This window comes from Pteropus vampyrus, unplaced genomic scaffold, assembly GCF_000151845.1.
Source record: "Pteropus vampyrus isolate Shadow unplaced genomic scaffold, Pvam_2.0 Scaffold42, whole genome shotgun sequence".
In the NCBI taxonomy this organism is placed as follows: domain Eukaryota; kingdom Metazoa; phylum Chordata; class Mammalia; order Chiroptera; family Pteropodidae; genus Pteropus; species Pteropus vampyrus.
Genome location: NW_011888823.1, coordinates 2,876,118 through 2,898,298, shown reverse-complemented (window position 1 = coordinate 2,898,298; position 22,181 = coordinate 2,876,118). Strand labels below are relative to the sequence as shown.

The 22,181-nt window shown below is 58.5% G+C and overlaps 3 protein-coding genes across 10 annotated transcripts in view; all 3 read left to right on the top strand.

The window, feature by feature from the left end:
• LOC105291031 (CAVP-target protein) overlaps positions 1-15,247 on the top strand; it is a 22,895-nt gene extending 7,648 nt beyond the window's left edge. For all 8 annotated transcript variants that reach the window (XR_002779935.1, XR_002779933.1, XR_002779932.1 and 5 more), the window contains one exon: positions 15,238-15,247. The gene's annotated coding sequence lies outside the window, so the exon portion shown is untranslated. The remainder of the gene's footprint in view (positions 1-15,237) is intronic.
• GMPPA (GDP-mannose pyrophosphorylase A) lies at positions 7-4,483 on the top strand. The gene is made up of 9 exons (XM_011358678.2): positions 7-126; positions 476-535; positions 1,596-1,726; positions 2,735-2,869; positions 2,980-3,077; positions 3,246-3,292; positions 3,507-3,599; positions 3,723-3,891; positions 4,220-4,483. Exons 1-9 carry the CDS (start codon positions 73-75, stop codon positions 4,318-4,320), a joined length of 888 nt encoding a protein of 295 aa, XP_011356980.2. The 5' UTR covers positions 7-72; the 3' UTR covers positions 4,321-4,483.
• The window catches only part of ASIC4 (acid sensing ion channel subunit family member 4), a 23,085-nt gene continuing 12,886 nt past the window's right edge, over positions 11,983-22,181 (top strand). The window contains 3 exon segments of the mRNA XM_023529737.1: positions 11,983-12,025; positions 12,028-12,320; positions 12,323-12,946. Of these exon segments, the coding sequence (XP_023385505.1) occupies positions 11,983-12,025; positions 12,028-12,320; positions 12,323-12,946 (960 nt within the window).

Genomic DNA, 22,181 nt, shown 5'->3' with positions numbered 1-22,181 from the left:
ATCCTGGCTGGGGGCCCTGAGGCCTTCTTCGTGCTCAACGCTGATGTCTGCTCTGACTTCCCCTTGAGTGACATGTTGGCTGCCCACAGACACCATCCTCACCCTTTCTTGCTCCTGGGCACCACGGTGAGGGGCCCTGGGGGGCTGGAGGGTGTCAAGGGGATGATCCAGAGTTTCCTGAAATACAGGGGATCAGGGAGGCAGGGCCAGCCCCGAGAGTTGGAGTGGGAACAGACATCAGGAGGGAGAGGTGCCATAAACCCCAGCAGTAGTGGAGATGGTGGTGGAGACCCCAAGCCCTTTGGCTGCTCAGAAGTAGGGAGCGGGAAGGCAGCTGTCAGTTCTTGCCCCACCTGAAGGCTTGTCAGTGGTAGAGCTGCGTACCAGGTGCTATAGGGGAGGGAAAGCAAGAAAAAAAATAGACCTTGCTGCCCCGGAGCAGGCAGGTTACTGTCTTGACGTGTCTATCTTTCAGGCTAACAGGACGCAATCTCTCAACTATGGCTGCATCGTAGAGAATCCACAGACGCATGAAGTGAGAGTAAAGAATGAGCTGGCTGGGTGCCTACTGTATTTATCATCATTCTCCCACCAGTCAGCCTCTAGAGAATGCTGGAATGCTAAGGGGTGGGCCCCAGTCTTGTCAAACAGGTGGGACACACCCTCTTCTATGCCTTTAGAAAGATGGTGAAGAGGTAACAGTTAATTTCAATGGGTGTGGTGCTCCAGTAGACATATGCGCAGGGCGCTATGGCAACACAAAAGGGGCCTAACCCAGCCCACCTAGGTGAGTGTGCGGAGGGTTCCCTGGAGGAGGTGAGGTCTGAACTGAGATAAATTTGTCAAGATGAAGGAGACAGGAAGGCATTGCAGATAGAGGGAACAGTATCTGCAAAGGCAGGAAATAGCATAGTATCTCCAGAATATGGAGGTGGGAACATGATTGGCAAAGCAGATGGTGGTCTCTGTCCCAGTCTCTGAAACTTCCTGCCCTGGAGCCTAACTGACTGCCACACACCCCTTTTATCCGTTCAAGCTTTAATGTTAAAAATACTTATGAACACACCTACACATACACACATTAAGTTTTGTGTTAGGTGCTAGCTAGGTGTGAGAAACACAGCCAGGAAGACACGATCCATACCTCTCAGGAGCCCTCAGTCTAGTAGGAGACAGTCAAAGACCAACCACTGCAAGCGCCACGGGCGAGGTACAGCCAGAGGACAGGGGGGCCCAGAGCTGAGAAGCTAACTCCGGGGTAGACAGGAGTATACTCAGAGAGGGAGTGACAGTGTCCACTGGGTTTTGAAAGCTACATTTTCCAAATGAAGAGTTTGTTAAGGCCGTTCCAGGCACAGGCATGCAATGGCTTGGATTTGTGTTCTTGGAGCAGCTGGGAGGTGGGGAGGATTGGGAAGGGGAAGGCATGTAGTTTGGACTTATCTTGAAGGTGAAGTTGAAGGGCAGTGGCAAGATGCACTCTGCATTTTAGGAAGCCCCCACCGTGGCAGCAGGGAGGACCTAGAGATCAGTGAGTGTTAGGGGATCGTGGCGGTGGCCCCTTTTCTACTGACCCCAGCCCATTCTGTCCTCAGGTCCTGCACTATGTGGAGAAACCCAGCACTTTTGTTAGTGACATCATCAACTGTGGCATCTACCTCTTTTCCCCAGAAGCCCTGAAGCCCCTTCGGGATGTCTTCTATCGTAATCAGCAGGATGGGCAACTGTGAGGCGGGCCCCATAGCTCTGTAACCCCAAGTAGCTTCAGTCACTGCTCCCCGCCCCCAGTCTCTGCTGTCTCCATCTCAACTTGCTCACCTTTCTCCTCCCTTCTCCCTTCTCCTTGTCATCTCCAGCCGAGCCTCCCCAGTCCCTCCCCTTGTAACCTCATTCTGTCCCTCTTCCTTATCCATCCCAGTTCCTCCTCTGTCACCGCCTGCCCACTCCCCTTCTGGTCCATTTCTCTCAAGCCCTGAGTGTCCCAGAGATGTCTTTCAGAACAGATGGTAACACACACACTTGGGCACACACACGCTTGGGTGCAGACACACACATGTACACTCAAGCTGAGGAAGCTACCCTTGGAGCATAGTGTCCCAGAGCCCTGCTTGCATCAAGCCTCAATCTCCCGGTCGTCCTCCTAGCCCTGGGAACTGTTCCCTTCTTTGGCTCCCCTGCCTTCATTCCCTCTCACGCCTCATTCACTCGTAACTGTCTTCTCACTCCATCCATATCTGCTGCTTTCTCCATCTCTCCTGGCCTCTCTGTTTCTGCTGAGCTGGCATCTCTACCATCTCTCCCCCTCTCTTTCTATGACTGTCTCTGCCCTCACCAGCTGCCTTCCTCTGGGGTGAGTCTGTCTGTGTTTCATTCCATCCAGTGAGAGGGAGGGTGAGCTGGAGGTGGGGTTAAGAGGTATGGATGGGGAGGAGACTGGGAAAGTTGGGGGAAGCTGAGTCTGGTCGAACTCTTTCTGGGCATGGGGCAGGATGGGCAGCAGGTTTACACCTATGGCTCCCCTAGGATAGCACCCCAGCTAGGAGAGTGAGGGGGTGACATGTGTGAGCAGTGGGAGAGCTTTCTGGGATAGGAGCATCCCTTTGGAGAGAATGCGACCAGACCTTGAGAGGGGGTGGTGGGGTTCCCTTTGAGTCCCATCCCTAAGAGACTGTGTTGGCCCCCCAGTTGGGCTCAGGGAGGGAACAGATGTCAAGCATCCTTTCTTCTCTGCCAGGGAGGACTCTTCCGGTCTGTGGCGGGGGGCAGGCACCATCCGCCTGGAGCAGGATGTGTTCTCAGCCCTGGCTGGGCAGGGCCAGATTTACGTGCACCTCACTGATGGTATCTGGAGCCAGATCAAGTCTGCAGGGTATGGGGGCCTCTGATGAGGTGGCTGGGTCACCTAGGGGTTGAGATTCCAGAGTGGTGGGGACAGGCTCTGCTGGCCCCTGAGCCCCTCCTCTACTTCGTGTCCCCCAGCTCAGCCCTCTACGCCTCCCGCCTCTATCTGGGCCAGTACCAGCTCACTCACCCAGAACGCCTGGCGAAGCACAGCCCAGGGGGACCCCGGATCCGAGGTACCCATTCGGCCCCAATTCCTAACCTTCTGCCCCCACCCCCAGTCCCCTCTGCCCTCAGAGCCATGACTCCTGACCTCAGTCCAGAGGTGAAATTTCAATCCCTGCCCTCCCCGAACCAAATATGGTTTGGGGTATTCGTTCCCAGGTCCTCTCTTCTGCTTCTAGGAAATGTATACATCCACCCAACGGCTAAGGTGGCCCCATCAGCTGTGGTAAGTGGTGGCCCAGCCCAGGACGAGGAAGGTGGCTGTCAGGATGGGTGGGACGGTTCCGATACCTCCTAAGCCCCAGTGCTGGTCTCTGCTTTGTCACAGCCTGTCATGTGGCCTCAAGGAGGTCCCTTCCCCCTTATCTGTTACATAAGAGGATTGGATTTGGGGTCCTCCAAGCCTCTCCAAGGCTTATGGTATATGTTCCTTTCCACAGCTAGGCCCCAATGTCTCCATCGGGGAGGGAGTGACTGTGGGTGAGGGTGTGCGGCTCCGAGAGAGCATTGTCCTCCATGGAGCCATGCTGCAGGTAAGCACCTGGACACATGCAGCAGGGCGTGGTACCCCAAGAGGCCAAGGGGAGGGGTGAACCCCATGGGCTCTGCATCTTGTCCCTTCCCACCCCCTAACCTCACACTGTCCTGTTTGGCAGGAGCACACATGTGTTCTGCACAGCATTGTGGGCTGGGGGAGCACTGTAGGGCGCTGGGCCCGCGTGGAGGGCACCCCCAATGACCCCAATCCCAATGACCCCCGAGCCCACATGGACAGTGAGAGCCTCTTCAAGGATGGGAAGCTGCTGCCTGCTATCACCATCCTGGGTATGGCTTCCCAGGGGACACAGGGCTGTGAGAAACCTCCACAGGTGATGGGCGGACGCTATGGGGAGCATTTGTGTGTGTGTGAGTGCGTGCGTGCGTGCACGTGTGTGTGTGTGTGTGTGTGTGTGTGTGTGTGTGTGTGTATTTTCCTTTAGCAAACATTTACCAAGTGCCTGCTGTGTGCCAGGCCCTGTGTGAATCACTGGGGGCATGGGGCCAGAGCACAGATGGGTAGAGAGGGATCCCTCCCTATGGCGGTGGCCCCACCCTCCTTGCCCCTTTCCTCCCCTCCCCATGGCTTCCCCTGGTGCCCTCGTCCATGCTGCAGGCTGCCGAGTCCGGATCCCTGCTGAGGTGCTCATCTTGAACTCGATTGTTCTGCCACACAAGGAGCTGAGCCGAAGCTTTACCAACCAGATCATCCTCTGAAGGGGGCTGCCAGAAGGCTCCCCCAACTCCTACCCCTCCAGTCTCTGTCTAGAATGGACCTGAGGAAGCCAGGCAGGATCTTCATACACCGGGAGCAAGGGGGTGGGCAGACTCCTGGCCACACTCTCCACTCCCTAATAAACCCCATGAACCTTGGAGCCAGCATGGACTCCGCTTGTGCCTGGGCTGGAGGTGGGGGTGGAAGCGGGGCAGCTGAGTCAGGCCCCCCCACATTAGCATTTAAATTGGAGTCGTCGCTGCGGGCTCATGAATAATGAATCTAGAGCCCTGGTAAATCTCCCCCTCCCACTGCCTCAGCCTCTCTTGCTGCTCCGGAGGAAGGCCCTCAAGGCTCCCAGCCTGCCTGGCCCCCGCCTTCACCCCTACCCTGATGCTGCCTGCCTGCCTGCCTCCCTGTTCCTCTTCACTGGGCCTGGCTCGGGCCCCAGAGCGGAAGGCTTCCGAAGGGAAGGGTGAAGGATTTCAGCTGGGCAGTGGGGTGCGGGCGGCAGGCACAGGGACTGACTGGGAGCCACAGCCCCGAGATTCGATCACCTGGCACCCACTGCCTTCGGTTTCTGCTTTGCCAGCTACATTTGCTCCCATCCCAGCTTTTGGCAGGGTTAGGGGTTTCTCCCTCACCGCCGGATGCCTGGTGTCTGTCTTCCACTCCCATGGTAGGTAGGGTGGGCCTAACTGGTGTCTTTCCTTCCATGACCACAGTAGGCAGCGCTATTCTGAGAGGGATCGGTGCCTGGCCACCTCCCTCCACCCTAGCTTTGCTCTTTGGGAGGTCCCAGTCCTCTCCACATTCCTGAAGCCCCTGAGAAACCCGGCATCTCTCGTGTTCGCCCATGACCCCCGCATGCCCCTCTCGGTGCCCCCCCCTCCCCAGCTGTGGGTGCGAAGCTTAGTTGCCAGATGAGCTGGTAATGATCGTAATCTGCTAATTGAGAGGAATCTAATTACCCGAAGAGAATGGGGGGGCAGGGTGTGGGTGGGAGGAGGAGGGGGTCCTGGCAGCAGGCATGGGTGGCAGCAGCAGGGTGCCGGGCCTTGTTATCAGCACCAGGGTCTGGGACAGAACCCAGGATTTTATAGCTGGGTGGTTAGGAAGATGGCTTGCTTGGGAGCTGGGCTGAGAGTCACATGGGGATTGGGCTAGATGTGACTTCCCAGCCCCTCAGGTCCTGCAGGCTATGTGAGAGCGCCTGGGAAATGACCCAGGGTTTTAGCATCCTGACATCTAACCTGCCTTGACTCAGCCCCTTTCCCATTTCCTCAGGTTCCTGCCTGCAGCCCAGACCTTCCATCATCTCTGCGTAGGGTTGGGAGGAGGCTGCAGATGCCTACTCTGGGCCTGGGGTCAACTCCCTGAGGAGGAGGCTGGGAGAGGGGTGGGCCACAGGGCCAGGGGCTGGGTCCCCCCCACCCCCCCGTTTCATTCCCCCCAGTCCTGACCCTTCTGTTCCGAGTGGTTGGCAGAGGCCATGGCAGCTCCATCATAAATATGATAATTTAATTATTTTCTCAGCAAAACACCGTGAAATCCAATAAGTCTGTGTCAGGCCCTAGCCCCCCCGGGAGCCCCCTCCTAGGCCCAGTGGGGGTGGAGACATGGTGGGGTGAGGCACTGCAAGGGGAAAGGGTCAGGGTTTGAAGTGGGAGGAGCTAGTGAAGCTGAGGTCTTTGTACCATGCCCCCCAGGTTGATGGAGTCACTGGTGTGCAGGTGTGTGTGTGAGCGTGCGCACACATGTACGTGCATGGGGGAGGTGGGCTCAGATAGAAGTTGTAATGCCTCCCACTCCAGCCTTGTCTGCCCTGGAAGGGGCTTCGAGCCCCATCATCTCTTGAGGTCACACCTCAGGGCCCAAGATGTGGGAGCTCCCTGCTTCTCTATCACCTATAGAACCTCATTGTCCCTGTAGGGGTAGGAGGGTGCTGGGCCCCCGGCAGGGTAGAGAAGGGAGAACCAAGGGAACTGGGGTGGGAAGTGGGGGATGAACGGTACCTTTGATGAAGCCAGTGCCGCTGGCATTCAGACAGAGGCAGAGTGTGATGTGAGCTGGGGGGGGGGGGGGGGGGCGGGGGGGGGGGGGGGGTGATGTGTGGGAGGGGTGCGTTCCTGCCATTAGTGCTTTTATCAGTTTCCATAAAAAGATTATTCTGTAAAGTCAGCGAGAGGGAGCAGGCTGGGGGCCGGGAGGGGGGTGGGTCCCTGGCACCAAGTCGGATGGGGCGATTAGGGAGGAAAGCTGGGGATGGGCCTGAATGTGGAGAGAGATTTGGATGGGCTTCAGGAGCCAGCGAGGGGGAGAGGCCTAGCCAAGAACACAGATTGGGAACAGGCTGGCCAGGACAGGGCGGGGCGGGGCAGGGCCTTCATCTCCTTTCTGTCCCTTCCGTGGGGCTTCCTGGGGCCTCCGTCCACCCCCATCTCCATCTCCTCCTCCCAGCACTTAGCAGCCATTACCGGGGGAGCAGATTGCAGTCCCCCCCTCACTGCACCCCCACCCCCGAAGCAGGCACAGCTGGGGCCCTGCCACATCTGCCGCATCAGCATGGAGCACAGCTGGGCGTGCCCAGAGCCACGATCCCCCAAACACAAAGAGAGGTGGGGGCCAAAGAGAGCCCAAACCCCTGAGACACAATGACACCTCTGCCAACAGACATACTCCTTGAGGCGAAGCTACACCCACCACCACACACGCTCCCTCGTGTGCAGAGACAGAACTGACAAACACGAAATTACTCTATCCCGCCCACCACCCCCGCTCCCCTCCCCCGGCCCCCTCTTCCTCCTCCTCTTCCTTCCCTCCAGGCTCCCCGCTGCCAGCCACCATGGTCACCTCTGAACTGCCCTGGACTCTCCTCTGGAGGGAGCAGGGGTCTCACCCTCCCCAAGTGAATCCTTCTGGGAGGCTTGAGGGACAGGAGGGCTGGGGTGGCAAGGAGCTTCCGGTCTGAGCAGGAGCCTGGAGAAGCCACCTGCCATGCCCGTACCCCTCGCCACAAAGAAATCTCATTTGAAACACTGGTCCTTGCCACCCTGGGCATGATGGGGTCTCTATCCTAGAGTGGGCTGGCTGAGCCCCTGGACGGTTGTTACCCGTTACGCTGGGTTTCATAGCCCACCTCAAGGGGGCGCTGTGTGCTGTCAGTCTCCTTAACAGGAGCTCAGTGGCTCCCCGGGCGCCCGCCACTTACCCCACCCCCAACAACCGACTAGCACCCTACCCTCAGCAATGCACCCATCCACTTAGCTCTGCGACCCCTGACAGGTGCAGGGTTTGGGGGCTCACTAGTGATGGAAAAGAACCCCCCTCCTCAGAAGAGATAAGCAGGGGACCCTTCTTTCCTCCCGCTTTGCTAGGCGATGACCACTTCTTGGCCCCCGATTAAGCCCTACCCCTTTGGCAGCCCTTGTTTCTCCCACTCATCTTGGCCTGATGTCTTGCCCTCAACCCTCTGTTCCCTGCCCCGCCTTCCGCGTCCCAGGCCTCACCCCGCCCCTGCCCCTCGGCTTTAATCCCTGCCGCTGCTGTGCTGCCTTATCTGTTCCCAGCAGCTTTCCCTGCTCAAAGCCCTCTCCCCCTCCTTCCCCGGATCCTCTTCCCCTCTCCTTCCCTGGCTCTCTCCTCTCTGACCAGCACCCACCCCCAGCCTGTCTCAGCCTCTCAGGCCCCACGATGTCTCCTGGATGACACCAGATCCGTACCCCAATGCCCTTTGCCCTCCAGCCTCAGTTCTGAGGTTGCCAGCTGCCCACCCACTCCTACACTGGCCTCTCCCCACCACCCCTCCTGCTAAGGCCCCACAGACTTGGTCAGTTTCTGTCCAGCCAAGTTTTTCATCTTTCTTCCCTGCTTTCCCTTTCCTGGTCCCCTCCCCAGTTCCTCCAGCTGCCCCTCAGTCTTGGCCCCGGTCTCCTTCAGTACCAGTGGCCCGCTGTCTTGGCGTGGGCATTCCAAAAAGAGATGGGGGTTGTTGGTACAAGCTATGGGAGAAGGGTCAGAGCTGGGCTGGGCTGGGCCTAGGATGAGGTCAGGGGTACAGAGTGCTGGCCAGCAGTGGGGGCGAGGCCTGGTGGTGGGACTTTAACCCTCCTAAGTCGCTTCAGATCACGGCTGGGCTTCCCCAACCCCCTTCTCTGGGACTCTCATTAACCGCTTCTCCTGCCTCGTCCGCAGCATAAATAACCCAGATAAATCAGCCGCCGTCCGCCCCCCGCCCCTCGGCCCCCGCACAGCCCGTTTGTCACCGCTGCTCGCTCACCAGCCAGGCCTGGCCCAGTCCCGGCCTCCACCCCCTATCCTCGTCCCTTCCTGCTCACGTCTGTCCTGCATTGGCTCATCCCTTGGTCCAAAGCAGAGCCAGGTCTGGGACAGGTGTTTGAGCTAGTGGGGGTGGCAAGGGGGTGTCCTTTGAGACCAGGAGGCGGCTGGGGAGTCTCTAGAATGCTGTCTAGGAGTTTGGGGGGGTCACGTCATTTATGAATGGGGCCACCCAGGCAGAGTATGGGGCCCACATGTGGTGGGAAGGGGCAAATGCAGCTCAGCTTGGGGGTCCCTGTGCTGGAAGAGGCAGAGCTCCAGAAGCCCCAATGTAGGAAGTGCCTGGAGGCACCTTTGGAGCCCCCCAAGCTGGATCCTGGGAGATCTCTAGGTCTGCCTTTGGGGCATTTTGCCCAGATAGAGCCTACCCCTTCCCAGGTGCTCTGAGTCAGAACCCTCCTGCTCTCCCTTGTCCAGCTGCCCAGAGGCCTCTCTAATCTCACCTCTCAGTCCATCTACTGCTCTCTTTGGTGGTGAGGAAGCCTCGTTCATCCCCTGGGTGGGGGCGTGGAGAATTGGGCTGGGAACAATTTTGGGGAATGGGGACAACTGGAAGACAGAGGACACCTGGCTAAGGCTTCACAGCCAGACCCTGCAACCACCCCCAACTCCCACCCCCGTGCCTCATGTGCCCAGCACCCATACTCCCAACTAGAGTCCCTCACAGCTCACAGTCCCCTCCCTTTTTGCTCACACCCAACTCAAGTCCTGGCCAGCCACATTTGGCCGTGATGCTTACTGCAGGGGGCAGCTGGTCCACTGGGAGTGGGTGGGGGAAGCAGGGAAGGGATGGGGGAGCTTGGGCGCTAGGCTGGGGATGGGGGTGGGGAAGAAGCTGGGCCGGTCCCCAGGGACCAGCTGGGCAATGAGCCGGGGAAGCAGCCGGGAGGCTAAATGAGGGAGATTATCACCCAACTGCAGCCGGGCAGAGAGGCAGGCAGGCAGGGGAGCGGGGAGAGGGAGGGGAGGAAGGACGGGGCCAGAGAGAAAGCGGGTGTAGGGGGAAGAGGGGAACAGAAGAGACTGGAGGTGTGGGGGGATGACCAAAAGATGGGCTGGCAGGATGTGTGGTGGGGGGGACTCCCACCAAGCATAACCAGATTCCTGGGCGTCTGGGAGACTGAGCTGATGGGGACTTGGGGACAATTGGAGACAGCTGGTTGTGGGGCAGTGGTGGGGGGAGGTGCATGCAGTTAACTGCTGTTCCACTTCCCAGTGGCGTGGAACCTCCCTCCTCCTCCCACACTGGGTTACCACCCAACTTGCTTCCTTCTAGAGGTTGAAGGCTTCCTGCCAGGCCCTCGGGAAGACAGAGGGTGGACTTTCCGCTGATGATGGAGGCCAGCATGTTGGGGGAAGTGTGACCCCATGATTTCAATGGGTGGCAGGACCATTTAGGGTCATGCACTGAGTCCATGGCGGCAACGAGTACTAGGGAAAGCTTGGGGGGCAGCCCCCCACGTTCTTGGCAGAGACCCAGACTGAAGTAACCTTAAAAAAAGCAATTAAATCACCTTAAAAAAAAAAAAAACCCAGTAAAGAAAAATCAATACTAGGAGAAAGGGGAAGAGCAAGACTGGAGGTGGGAGAGGAAGTGCTGGAAGGGTCTAGACTGGAAGTCTAGCAGGGAGGGAGGTGTACAGGAGGGGGGCTGCCTGGAGGGGGGTCCGAGACTGGGTGCTCTCTGCGGTCAGTCGACTCTGAGCGCTAACTCAGCAGCTGCTTTCCCTTTGGGATGCTGTCAGATGCAGCCCCTGACCCCAGCGGTCTTATCTTCCCAGCTTGGGGGAGCCAACTTGTGGGGAAGCCCAGCTACAGTGCCCGCCCCCCCCACCCCCCAGGAAGCTACTTTGATGAGAGGCTGAGGACAGCCCCGGCAGAGTGTCATGCATGGCCAGGGGTGGGTGGGCTTCATGCTGGGGTGGTCTGTGATGACAGGGCTGACCAGTCTTACAGCCCAGGTTGGGCAGAGTGGCTCCCTGGCCCCCAGGGGAGCCATCGCTGGGCCCTTCCTCTGGGGCCAGGCAGGGTCTGCAACCCCTGGGGCAGGCCCAATGCAGGGGAGGGGCAGACGCCTCCGGGCAGCGGGCAGCGGGCAGCGGGTGGACCTCGGGCTCTAATCCCCAGCAGCTGCCGTTCCCCTCAGATCGATTCCCTTCTCACTTTTTTTTCAGCTGCTGGTTCCGCGGCTCAGATCGATGGAGCCGCCTCCCCCCCGCCCCTCTGAGCTTCCTCTCCCTGCTGCTCATTAGCGCCCCGATTAATCAGCCCCCCCTTTCCTCTAGGGGACAAGCGCTTCCTCCCCCATGAGGGTTCATGCTCTCCCAGGGCACCCCAGAGCACAGTCTTCTCCCACCGTGACCCCCCCCCCACCCTGGGGGTATCTCTTCCTGGCCTGCCACCAGGGGCTGTCCCTGCCTGTGATAACAGCCCACATGCCGGCTCCCCCCGCAGGACAGCAGCCACCCCAGGGCCACCCTGCCCACTCTGCATCGGTCTCTTCAGGCTTACACTCCCTGCCATCTAAGCCCTGCACGTTTCTACTCCCTCCAGTACCCCCATTTGGCATCTCTGCCCATCAGCCTCCACCTCCCTCAGCTTGTGGCTAGAAATTTGGGAAACATTTAGGGAAGCAGTGGCCACAGATGTGCACATCGGTTCGGGTGCCCCCTGTCACCCACACCCACACCCACACACACACACACACACACACACACACACACACACACACACAGAGTTTGGGGGTGGGGCAAAGTGGTGGAGGGGTGGCCCGCATGGGGGTCGGGGGTGGGGTATGGTAGGTGTGGAAATCAGGAGCAAAGCTCTAAGCGAAGCCAAGAATCTTGGTGGCCTCGCCATTGTCCCCTTGTCTGTCTATCCTGCCTTCCTCTGCCCCCGCCCCCCCCCCATTCAAACAAGTGGCTCTCCTAAGGAGTTTCTGGAAGCCGCTGTGAGTCGGGTAGTGGGGTCAGGTGGTGGCTGGGTGCTGGAGTCAGGAATCAGGGAGGCCAGGAGCTGGACGATGGAGTTGGCTGACCCCTCCTGGGGCGTGGTCCAAAAGTGGCAGAATGAGCTGAGGACTCTGGGTGCAGCACTCTTCCCTGTGTGGCCTGGGAGTGGGACCATCTGAGGACCCCATGAGTGACTAGGGTACATATAGCAAGAGTTTGGGGGACAGCCCGACAAGGTCTCAAGCAGAGACCGGGGATCCCTGTCCTGGGCTGGGGGCTGCCCCCTCCCCTGGCCTGGCTCCTGCTGCCCGTGCCGCCGGTGAAACGCTGTTGACATGTCCTGAATTATTAAGCACGGGGTGGGCTCCGGAGCACATGCTGAGCAGAGCGGCTGGGGCTGCACGGCGTGGCGGAGCCGCGCTGCTCCCTCGCTCACTCGCTCGCTCGCAGGGACACACGCAGGGGCTGACAGCTGTGCTGGTGCTGATAAGGGAAGCCACAAGGAGACGATCGAGGAGAGAGACAAGCGGCAGCAGAGGCAGCAGCGGCAGAGGCAGCACCAGGGCTGCGGAGCTGCTGGGAGTGGGAGTGACTCCCCCACCCCGGGCCCCCACCCTGTCCCTGTCCTCCTCCTGCTTGCCCTGAGTTTAGAAGAGCAGCCGCTGCCACCACCGCCACTCCGGAGGGCACCGGGGACTGCTGGCCAGGGAGGGACAGGGGCAGGGAGGCTCTGGCTAGTCCCAGCAGCGGGGGACAGATGCCGATCGAGATTGTGTGCAAAATCAAATTTGCAGAGGAGGATGCGAAACCCAAGGAGAAGGAGGCAGGGGATGAGCAGAGCCTCCTGGGGGCTGCAAGGGGGGCAGCGGCACCCAGGGACTTAGCCACCTTTGCCAGCACGAGCACTCTGCATGGGCTGGGCCGGGCCTGTGGCCCAGGCCCCCATGGACTTCGCAGAACCCTGTGGGCACTGGCCCTACTCACCTCGTTGGCTGCCTTCCTGTACCAGGCAGCAGGCCTGGCCCGGGGCTACCTGACCTGGCCTCACCTGGTGGTCATGGACCCCGCTGCCCCAGCCCCAGTGGCAGGCTTCCCGGCTGTCACCCTCTGCAACATCAACCGCTTCCGGCATTCGGCACTCAGCGACGCCGACATCTTCCACCTGGCCAATCTGACAGGGCTGCCCCCCAAAGACCGGGACGGGCACCGTGCCGCTGGCCTGCGCTACCCAGAGCCTGACATGGTAGACATCCTCAACCGCACTGGCCACCAGCTTGCCGACATGCTCAAGAGCTGCAACTTCAGTGGGCATCACTGCTCCGCCAGCAACTTCTCTGTGGTGAGTCCTGCCAGCTGGCCCGCCTGGCCTAGGGTGGCCAGAGGCTGGCGAGGGGTGGGGGATGGTGCATGGGGGCATCCTCAACACGGCTTCCCTTTCTTCCGCCACCAGAGGCTGGCTTCGCGTCGCCCCAAGCCTGGTGTTTCCCTCTGGCTCCCGAGCCGTGGAGCAGGGGACACTTAAGGGCTTACCCTGGCGCTGCCGCTGCTCCTCTTCTTGGCTCTGCTGCTGCTGCAGTGCCCAGGTCTGAGGCCGGGGGTCCTGGAGTGGGCCCAGCGGCCCCAAAGCTGGTCAGCTTGCAGGGAAGTAATACACCATGCCAAGGCTGGACCAAGTGACCCCACTTTTCTCTCGCTCTCTTTTTCTGCTGTAGCTACTGGATTCTTCTCCTCACCAAATGAGGGTGATGGGGAGAGGGTGTTTGGGGGGCTCCGGCAAGGGAGGAACTCAGACTGCCTCCTGGGGAGCTGGCCAGACTGGCAAGCTGGATCGATGATCTTCGTGTACACTGGGTGCCAGTGTCTCTTCTCTGTCTCTGTGTGTCTCTTACACACACCCCCTTTCACAGACTCTCTCACACATCCCTCTTTCATGCTGCCCTTCTGGCTTCTCCCGCTTTCCAGTCCCTCCCTCTGTTTCCTGGTTCCTGCCGCTCCCTTGCCCGGCTCTGGCTCTGACACTGAGAATCACTCATTCACTCATGTGCATGGCTCGCCCTCACTGCTGCCCAGCACACAGACACACATACACCCCTACTGCTCGGGGACACAGTTTCCTGCACACTCCCTGTCGCACACACTCAGTGTCTCTGCCACTACACTCACGTGCACACCTGCACACCCACACACCCGGAGAGCTACTCATCTTCATGCCCACATCCCAGCTCTTAGCTGCCGAGGACAGGGTCACGGCGTGGATGCCATCCCCTGCTGTGACACCCTGCCATCTCTCTCAACCCCTTCTCCCATGTGGGGCTTGCTGGCACCATTTCTCACATGTGTGAACACAGAGACACATGCTCTCGCTGGGAGCGGAGTGTCGGCTTGGACTGCCCTCCCAGGCACACCTCCCACAATCGGTGTGTGAGTGTGGGGAGTGTGCCTTGTATGCTGTCTGTCTGTCAGCTCTGTTCATGCGGTCCCAGGGTATCTATTATTCCTGGTGCTCGAGATGCCTGTCCCCAGTCCGGTTTACTCCCAGCATTGTGTACGTTTTCATGTGTGTCACCAGTGCCCAGCACATATGCAAATACGTGTTGTGAACGTGGTGCCCGCGGCAGCCCAGCCTCCAGAGCCAGCCCCAGAGATGGGACTTTCCCTCCTCACAGTCCAGCGCCCCCTGCTCACTCACTCACTGCCTCAGCACGGCCAGGAAACATGCGGCCACCAGGCACCTTGCCTCACCACTCTTGTAGCCTCTGAGTCCTGCCACTGTTTTTTTCCTGTTTGTTTTGTTTTGTTTTGTTTTTTTTGAGGGGAGATGGTTAGAAATGGAGGAAGGGACAGGAGGGAGAGGACTGTGCCAGGAGAGGAGTCAGGGGACGCTGACCTGTCATCCGGCTACAAACGTTCTTTTAGGAAAAAAAATCACCGCTGCCAAAGCCAGGGTGGTGAGAGTTCCCCCTAAAAGACGTGGGGTACGGAGAGTCAACGTGGCCTCTTGGAGGCTCGGGGCTCTTCTGCTCAGCACCCTCACCCCTCTGAATTGGGGAGGGGGGTGGAGCCCAGTCTTAGCAGGTGCTGTTGGGCAGAAATCAATGGGGGCTTTGTGTCCCTGAGCAGGAGTTTATGTCCCGGGCCCCGGCTGGGGGTGGAAGGGGAAGGGGAAGAGTGAGGAAAGCTCAGGGGGAGGGCAGGGGAGGGAGAGATGGAAGGCCCAGGGAACCAGGTGAGGGCGGAAGGGTTTCCCGCCTGGGCTCCGGGATGGGAGGACACGCTGGGAATATGGGAACAGGGAGTCCCCTGCCCAAGGCTGGCGAGTCCCTCTGAATCCTGGGGATGCCCCAGCCGGGATGAAGGTGGATCCCACAGGCCCTTTTTTGTGCACGGCACTGGAGAGAGGAGGACAGCACAAGACTGTGGGCCCCAGCTCCGGGGCTGTGGCAGGACGGCGAGGGGCAGAGGGGCAAAGCGAGCATTGAGGAACAGGAATTTCCCTTTGGATCCTGCTCTCCCTGTCCCCTGCCCGGCCTCGACTCCACAGCCTTCGGCCTGTACCCCACTCTCATCTGCTGAGTGTCACTGAGTGTTGGATCTGGCATTTCAGGGCTGAGACTGCTGCAAATTCTCAAGGTCTAGGATTATGGGTTGGGATGGGGGCCCATGATCCGTAGCAATGGGCAAGATGGAGTGTATTGTGGGGGAAAAATGGGAGAAGAGGTATGAAGACGAAGACATAGGGTCTCTGATGAGGACACGAGGTCCATGATGAACTCTGTGGTGAGAACATGGGGCCATGATAGGGGGTTGGGACCTCTGGTGGAGAGATGGGTGCCGGGACCAGTTGGTGGAGAACCCGCGAGGGTGTGGGTGGTGAAATGGTCAGTGACGGAGAACGGCTTTGAGGAAGGGGCTGTTGTGTATTTTCCGTTTCTTTCCCTGTTTCCTCCTTTCTACTCCCCACTCTGCTGTGACCTTTCCTCTGGAATCCAAGTTAATAAATGTCACATTTTCCAGCCTATTTTTACTCCGGGTAATGTGCCCTCCCCCAGTCCCCTAAGCTGCTTCTCTTGCTTCTGTTACCACTGTGATTGCTCCCCGCCCCCCTACCCCACGCTCCCTGATATCCCCTCACTGACTCCCAATCAGTCACTCACTCAATCAGTCAACATGGCGCCTGCCATGCGCCAGGCTCCCTGCCAGGTGCTGCGGGAGGAAAAACAAAGAAGAGAAGCCCTAGTCCCTAATCCCTGTCCTCAAGCAGCCTATAGTCTCATGACGGAGTGGGGACAGGAACACGCAAAAGCTTACCCAACGATGCAAGAATTAACCAGCTACGTAAGTCATGTGGTTTTGCGTGGTGCCAGGATTAACTGCTAAACTAGGTACATGGATAGTAAGAGCCTGGGTTCAGGGAGGGAGGCCACTCTGGGCTGAAGAGAGCTGGGAAGGCTTAGGGGATGAGCCAGGCTGGGCTAGACAAGGTTTAGAGAGAGGGCTCCTGGGCGGTGAGGATGCTCTCGCCTCTCCACCCCTGCACCCCTCCACCTAGCCCACCCAGCTCTTCTCTCCTTTCCCCCTACTCACCCAGTCTCATGCCAACCCTCTCTTACCTCCTACCTTCACCACTACCTATATGTCCTCCCCTTCCTCCGGTTTCCTCCTACCACCTGCTCCTCTGCCCCAGGGCTCCAAGCCCCATCTAGACTTTCCCCATTGCAGCTTGCTATCAGCCTGCCCACTTACTAGAAGGCAGAAATTACTCTTTCTCCCTAGGCTTCATTTCTTTAGCTCTGTAAATTGCAAAGGTGGCTCTAAAATTTAGCATCTCTTCTCGGCTGGGGACTTATATGGTGGGGCGGCCAAGTGTGTAGGTTCTGGAGCCAGACCATGTGGATTTGAACCCTGGCTTGACCCTTTCAGCTGTGTGCCCTTGGAGAAGTCAAAAAGCTTCCATAAGCATCAGTTTCCATAGTTATTAAATAGAATATTAGAACTTAAAAATCTAGGTGGTTGTGAGGATTAAAGAGATGGCTTAGCACACTGCCCGGCATGCGTATAGTGTGCACTCTGGAAGTGTCAGCTGTCATAATGCCGCCACCCCAACTCCTGGCTCCCTTTGACCTGACCGTTCCCAGCATCACCTGCTGTTTTCTGTCCCCGGTGCCAGCACCTTCGTCACCCCCCATCGCCCAGCCTTTCCCCTTTCTAGACCCTCAGGCTCACACTCTTCCCTTCCCCTATTACAGTGTCCCCATGCTATCCAACCCTCCCAAATATTCATGCACACATGCACAGGTGCAGGAGTGTGCACACACATGAGCCATCAGTGCTGTCCCCCAGAACATTCTGTGATTATGGAAATGTTTCGTATCCGTGCTGCCCCACATGGTGGTAACTAGCCACAATGGCTACTGAGCATCGGAAATGTGATTAGTATGACAGAGAAAAAAGGAATGTTCAATTCAAATGGCCGCACATGGCTAGTGGCTGCTGTATTGAACAGTACAGCTCTGGTCCTAGGCAAGAGGCTCAGACCACCAGACTGGGTGAGGCTAGGAACTCCAGCTGGTATCGAAGGATACCAACTGGTATATAAGGCAATGCTGTGTGCTGGGATCGGAAGCCCAGCATCTGATCTCTGAGCTGAGGTTTCCGCTGAGGAGAGGGCCTGTGTTTGGGGACATCAAGGTGTCTGGAAACACCACATGAGCAATACACCTTTCTTTCCAGGTACAGGACATGACCTTGGTCTTCTCCGTTCTATTGTCTTGGAAATTGAGGCATGGGGGAGATGGAGAAACCTTGAGGAGGCAGGGATAAGACCCTACCCCTCTCTGTGGGATCTTCCGGGGTCCAAGCAGCCCCTGGAGGGGCGGGTGACCAGGGTCCTGTGGGCGCTTCACTGTCTCTATTCTCTCTCAGCTCTGAGTTCCCTCCCCCTCCCAACCCTCCTTCCACACATGCTGGTGACTGCCGCGACTATTAATCACTCGCCCTGTTCTCTTCCTCTCTACTAATCAGGCACAATTAGACAAGGCCTCTTCCAGCTGGGCAGTCCCCCTCCCTGCCCTTCTCCCTCCTCTCCTAGCCCCACCTCAGCTGCCACCCAGGACAGCTCTGAGGCAAGGAGAGCAGCATGTAGGCCCTCTGTCGACCTCCGGCTCCCCTAGCCCCCAATTCGAGACCCCTAGCAATCCCCTGCCTCTGGCCCAGCTTCCTCCTGAGCCCCCGTTCCCTCCTCTGGCACGGTCAGGCCAATATTGACAGTCTCTGCTCCCATTCCTGATTGTGCCAGGGGCCACGTCATGCACATCTCAACTCCATACCTTTGCCACTGGCTCCAAAGGCCTGAGGGCGGCCCCTCTCCTCCTTGACTCTGGAAGGGAGGGGGCTCCCACTGGGGTTGGTCCAGGGCTTTTACCACCAGATGAACTTGCCTCTGACCACCCCCACCCCTCTGTCCCGTGTGGTCCCACGTTCTCCCGAGGCATGAACCTCGAGAACATTTTATTCAATACCTAGTTCGGGCTTGGTCCTGCCTTCAGGAGCCAGGCAGGTCAAGTCCGGGAGGGGACACAGTAGGGAAGGAGTGGGGGCGTTGAGGAGAACCCAAGGGGGCTTATCCTTGAAGGGAGCAGCCCCAGCTAACTGTTGCCCTATGATTGGGGACGCCCAGTGTTGGCGGTGGAGGGGGCGGGGTAGATCTTCCAGTTTCTCCAGAGAAGCCCTAAACCTTGATCATTTTAATAAATTTTTTTCTGTTTAAAAATAATATTCTGAGGGCTACCCACAACTCACAGATTGCAGAAACCCAGTGTGCTTGTCCTCGCCTTCTGCCCGCCCACCGGCTGCTGCCCCTCAGGCCCTCCTGGAGGGGGCGCTCTCAACCTGGCTGCTTCCCATTGGCCAGTGGAGTTGGCAGAGTGGGGTTTGAGCGGTGTTGGCTCCGCAGCCAAGGGCGCTAGCTGTTACTGTTACAGAGGGCTGGTCTGCAAGGGCAGCAGGAGATGCCATGAGGGACATGCCCCACCCGGCCGCACTCAACAGCCCTGTGGCCTCTTCATTAATCAGGAATCAGCCCCGAACTGGGCTCATTATCAGCTCGGCTTCTCCAGCGCTGCCGGAAGATGTTGATTAGCATTTGAAGAAATGGCCCCCACGTCCCCTTCTGGTCCTCCCTCTTTCTTCCCTACCCATGCTCCTTCCTGGACCCCCACCCTTGCCCTTCTGCTTCCCAGAGGAATCTGCTCCCTCTCGTGGCTGGTGACAGGGCTGCCAGGTGGGGGGAGGGGGGAAGGGCAAGATGGATCAGGCATGGGGGACAGAGAGGGCTGAGCCCCAGGTTGTGGCCCCTGGGCTGAGGAGGAGTGAATGCTGGGTGCAGACTGAGGGTGGTCTAGGAGAGATGGACAGCCACCCTGGAGGAGGGGAGGAGAGGGCGGCCTCAGGCTGGTGAGTTGTCAGTGTTTCCTTGCCCTTCCAGGCTCTCCCTGGCAATGCCACCTCCTTAAAGCAGCTGGGCAGAGGGGGTGGGGACAACCAGAACCGTGGACAGGAGGCTCGAGGGTGGTTTCTGGGGTAATTTTATTTTATTTTATTTTTTGCAAATCATGGTGCAGGCTTAGGGTCTTGGAACCATCCCAGGTAAATGGGGGTGGGAAGGCAGGAGGGGGACAGAGACCCCCGGGGAGAGACAGGAGGGTTCAGAGTGCTGTGTTTTCCAGAAGCGGGAGAGAGTGTCTGCCCTTCTTGCCCTGGCTCCCAGGCAGGGGGGGGGGGGGCTGGTAGCGCTGGAAATCCAACCCACCTCCCCAAATGTCCACCATGCCCTTGGGACACCCGTTTTGGGTTGGAGGGGGAGCCGTTCCAGAGAGACAGGCATCGGCTGCAGCAGCCGAGGCAGCAGCGAGAGTTCAGAGAGGAGCCACGGGATGATTAAGGGGAAATGGAGGATTGATTTAGGAGGAAAGATTAAAGGAGCTAAATCCGTGGCGCTTGGCTCAGCGGTGACTAAGCGTGGACAGGATAATAGCTTACAAATGTGTGAAAGGTGTAAATACCAAACGGGGGGAGGGGAGGCGGCCGGGGGGCCGGGGGAGCAGGGAGCGGGGCTGGGCAGCCCCCAGGAGGGCTGGAGACCCCTGGGCGACTGCCCCATACGGCTGGCCCCTCTCCAGTGGAGGTGCGAGGAGAGGGAAACGGGGTATTGGAGAACCCCAGGTTCCGAGCAGGGATTCCGTCTCTGGGGCGCAGCTTCGCGGGCCTGGTGCTTCCCTCCAAGTCCCACTCTCGCGCTGCTGGGCACCTGAGGTCGCGGGTTCAAATCCCACGCGAATCCCTCAGCGCACCAGGCCTTTCCCGCTGCTCCCGGGCCCGCCAGTCGGCGTCGGTTCTGCAGCCCTCTGCCGGGACCCCGCCTCGCCGTCCAGGCTCGCGCCCCCTCGCCCCTCCTTGGCCGCGAGGGCGGCGGGCAGCAGTGGCTCCCTCCGCGGTGGAAGCCTCTGGCGCCGCTGTGTGCGGAGGTCACTTTGCCGAGCAGCCGGGAGCCGAGGGAATGCAAATGAGGCAAACCCGGGGAGGAGAGCGGAGGAGCCCGGAGGAGACGGGAGGGAGGGCGCTGGGGAGCGGTGATGGATGCCTGCCCCGCGGGAGGGAGGAGGGGGCGGCGAGCGCGCGAGGCGCAGGGTGCGGCCTTCTGGGTGCGAGTGGGCCCAGCCTGGACGCCGAGGTGCGTGTGCAAGACTGGGGGGCGACGGAGCCGGGAGCGGCGCAAACCCACCCACACGCCGTCGCCACCACCACCTTCTCGGTCTCGGAACCTGAACTCCGGTCCGGCAGTGGATGTGCGCTCCACTGTGTCAGCAAAACTCTTAGCGCATAACTTTGCATTGAGGGGCGGGAACGCCAGGAAGGACTTCGTTACGAATTAAAAATATTCCCGCCAGGAAAATTGACTTTCTAGGGTTTAAGGCCTAAGCGGTCGTTACCTCGGAATAGGTTTGGTGGTTTATCCGAGTCGTGGAGGCCCCGCGCTCTCCTCTCCGGTGCAAATGCGGCGCTCCCCTGGAATCACCGCCTTGGTCGCTCCCCGGCTGCCAGCTCCAGCTCGGCCTCAGCCTGGAGTCACACGGCTTTGACCCAGCTCCTATTACTCTTCCACCACCCCTCACACATTTACATCTGAACGAACCTTGCAGCCCATTTCCTCTTCGAGCCACAGCACTTCTACTTGGGGAGGAAGTCGCCCTGAAAATCACTTGGGTGGCTGTGGAGGCGGAAGTTGGGGCGCTGTGTTGACTATGTGGTAGGGGAGGGGGCCAGGCCTGCTTGGGGTGTGGGTATTTTCACTCTGTCCGACTGTGCCCTTCCAGGGTGGGTGATTGGGCTCGCTCTGAGAAGCTTTAATCTCCAACCCAATCGAACCCCTGTTCCACCGTCAGAAGACGTGCCAGTCTCCCCATCTTAGCAATTACGACTAGTAACGATCTGTCTATACCTGTGATTATTGGTTTTGTGCGACACCGCTGTACACCTGGCTCAGAGTGTAGGTGCTTAATGAACACTTTTCGAATGAACGAATGTCTCTGCAGACAGACAGCAACCCTCAGAGACTGTCTATTTGGTTCCCTGAATCATCCCCAGCACCAAGCGCAGTACCTGACACACTGTACAGGCTCCAGGAGTAGTGTTGGACAAATAAGTGTTGTTTGATCACCTGCCATTTCTTGAGCACCTACTGTTTGTCAGTGCGGTGCCAGGTGTGTCTGATCATTGAGTGGTTGTGAGCGCAGATTTCAATGCCAGACTGCCTGGTCTCCTGTTCCGCCACATTATGTGACCCTGGTAGGCTCCTTACCTTCTCTGGGCCTCCTATCTTGTCTGTAAAATAGAGATGATATGAGACCTCTAGTTTAGGGTTTTTGTGAGGATTAAGGAGTTATTTATATATAGTGCTTAGGACTGTGCTTGGCACAGAGGAAGCATTAAATAAATGTTAACTGTGGCTCTTATTTACGTAACACCTCATAACACCTCTGAAGGGTGCCTATTATTATTATTCTCATTTTACAGATGAAAAATGGAGGACCTGAGAGGTTAAATGACTGAATCTGTGTCACAGACAGTAAGGGCAAGGCCCAGATGTGAACCATATTGGGCTTCCTGGCCTGTGACCTCTGTACCGCTTCCCATCTGGAGGGAGAGCCCTATCCCAGAGTATGGGGGTTTCACTCTGGCAGAGCTCTGTCCTCTCCAAAGCACCGTCTCTTCCAAATTGCCAAGAGAGCCTTTACCAAAGTGTGTGAGGCCTTGTGCCAGTGGGCCCAGTGGGAATCCAAGATCAAAACGGGCTCCCCGCCTTTCTTGAGCACCTACTAGGCATCTGATTCTCATGACTAGCCTTAGGAGGAAGAGCCCTTCTGCGAATGAGCAATCCAAGGCTTAGGTTAAATCACACACCCACCGTTGTTTGTCCAAGGTTAGTGGCAGAGCCAGGATTTAAACCCTGTTCTGTCAGGCTCCAAAATATGTGCCCTTTCCCCCGTGTCATGAAGCTTATGTGGATCTATTTCCGG

Excerpts from the sequence above, each read along its gene's own strand:
- GMPPA (XM_011358678.2), top strand. The coding sequence starts at position 73 with ATGTTGGCTGCCCACAGACACCATCCTCACCCTTTCTTGCTCCTGGGC. Across the intron at positions 3,293-3,506 it reads AGGTGGCCCCATCAGCTGTG|CTAGGCCCCAATGTCTCCAT; the intron begins GTAAGTGGTGGC and ends TCCTTTCCACAG. Across the intron at positions 3,600-3,722 it reads TCCATGGAGCCATGCTGCAG|GAGCACACATGTGTTCTGCA; the intron begins GTAAGCACCTGG and ends CCTGTTTGGCAG.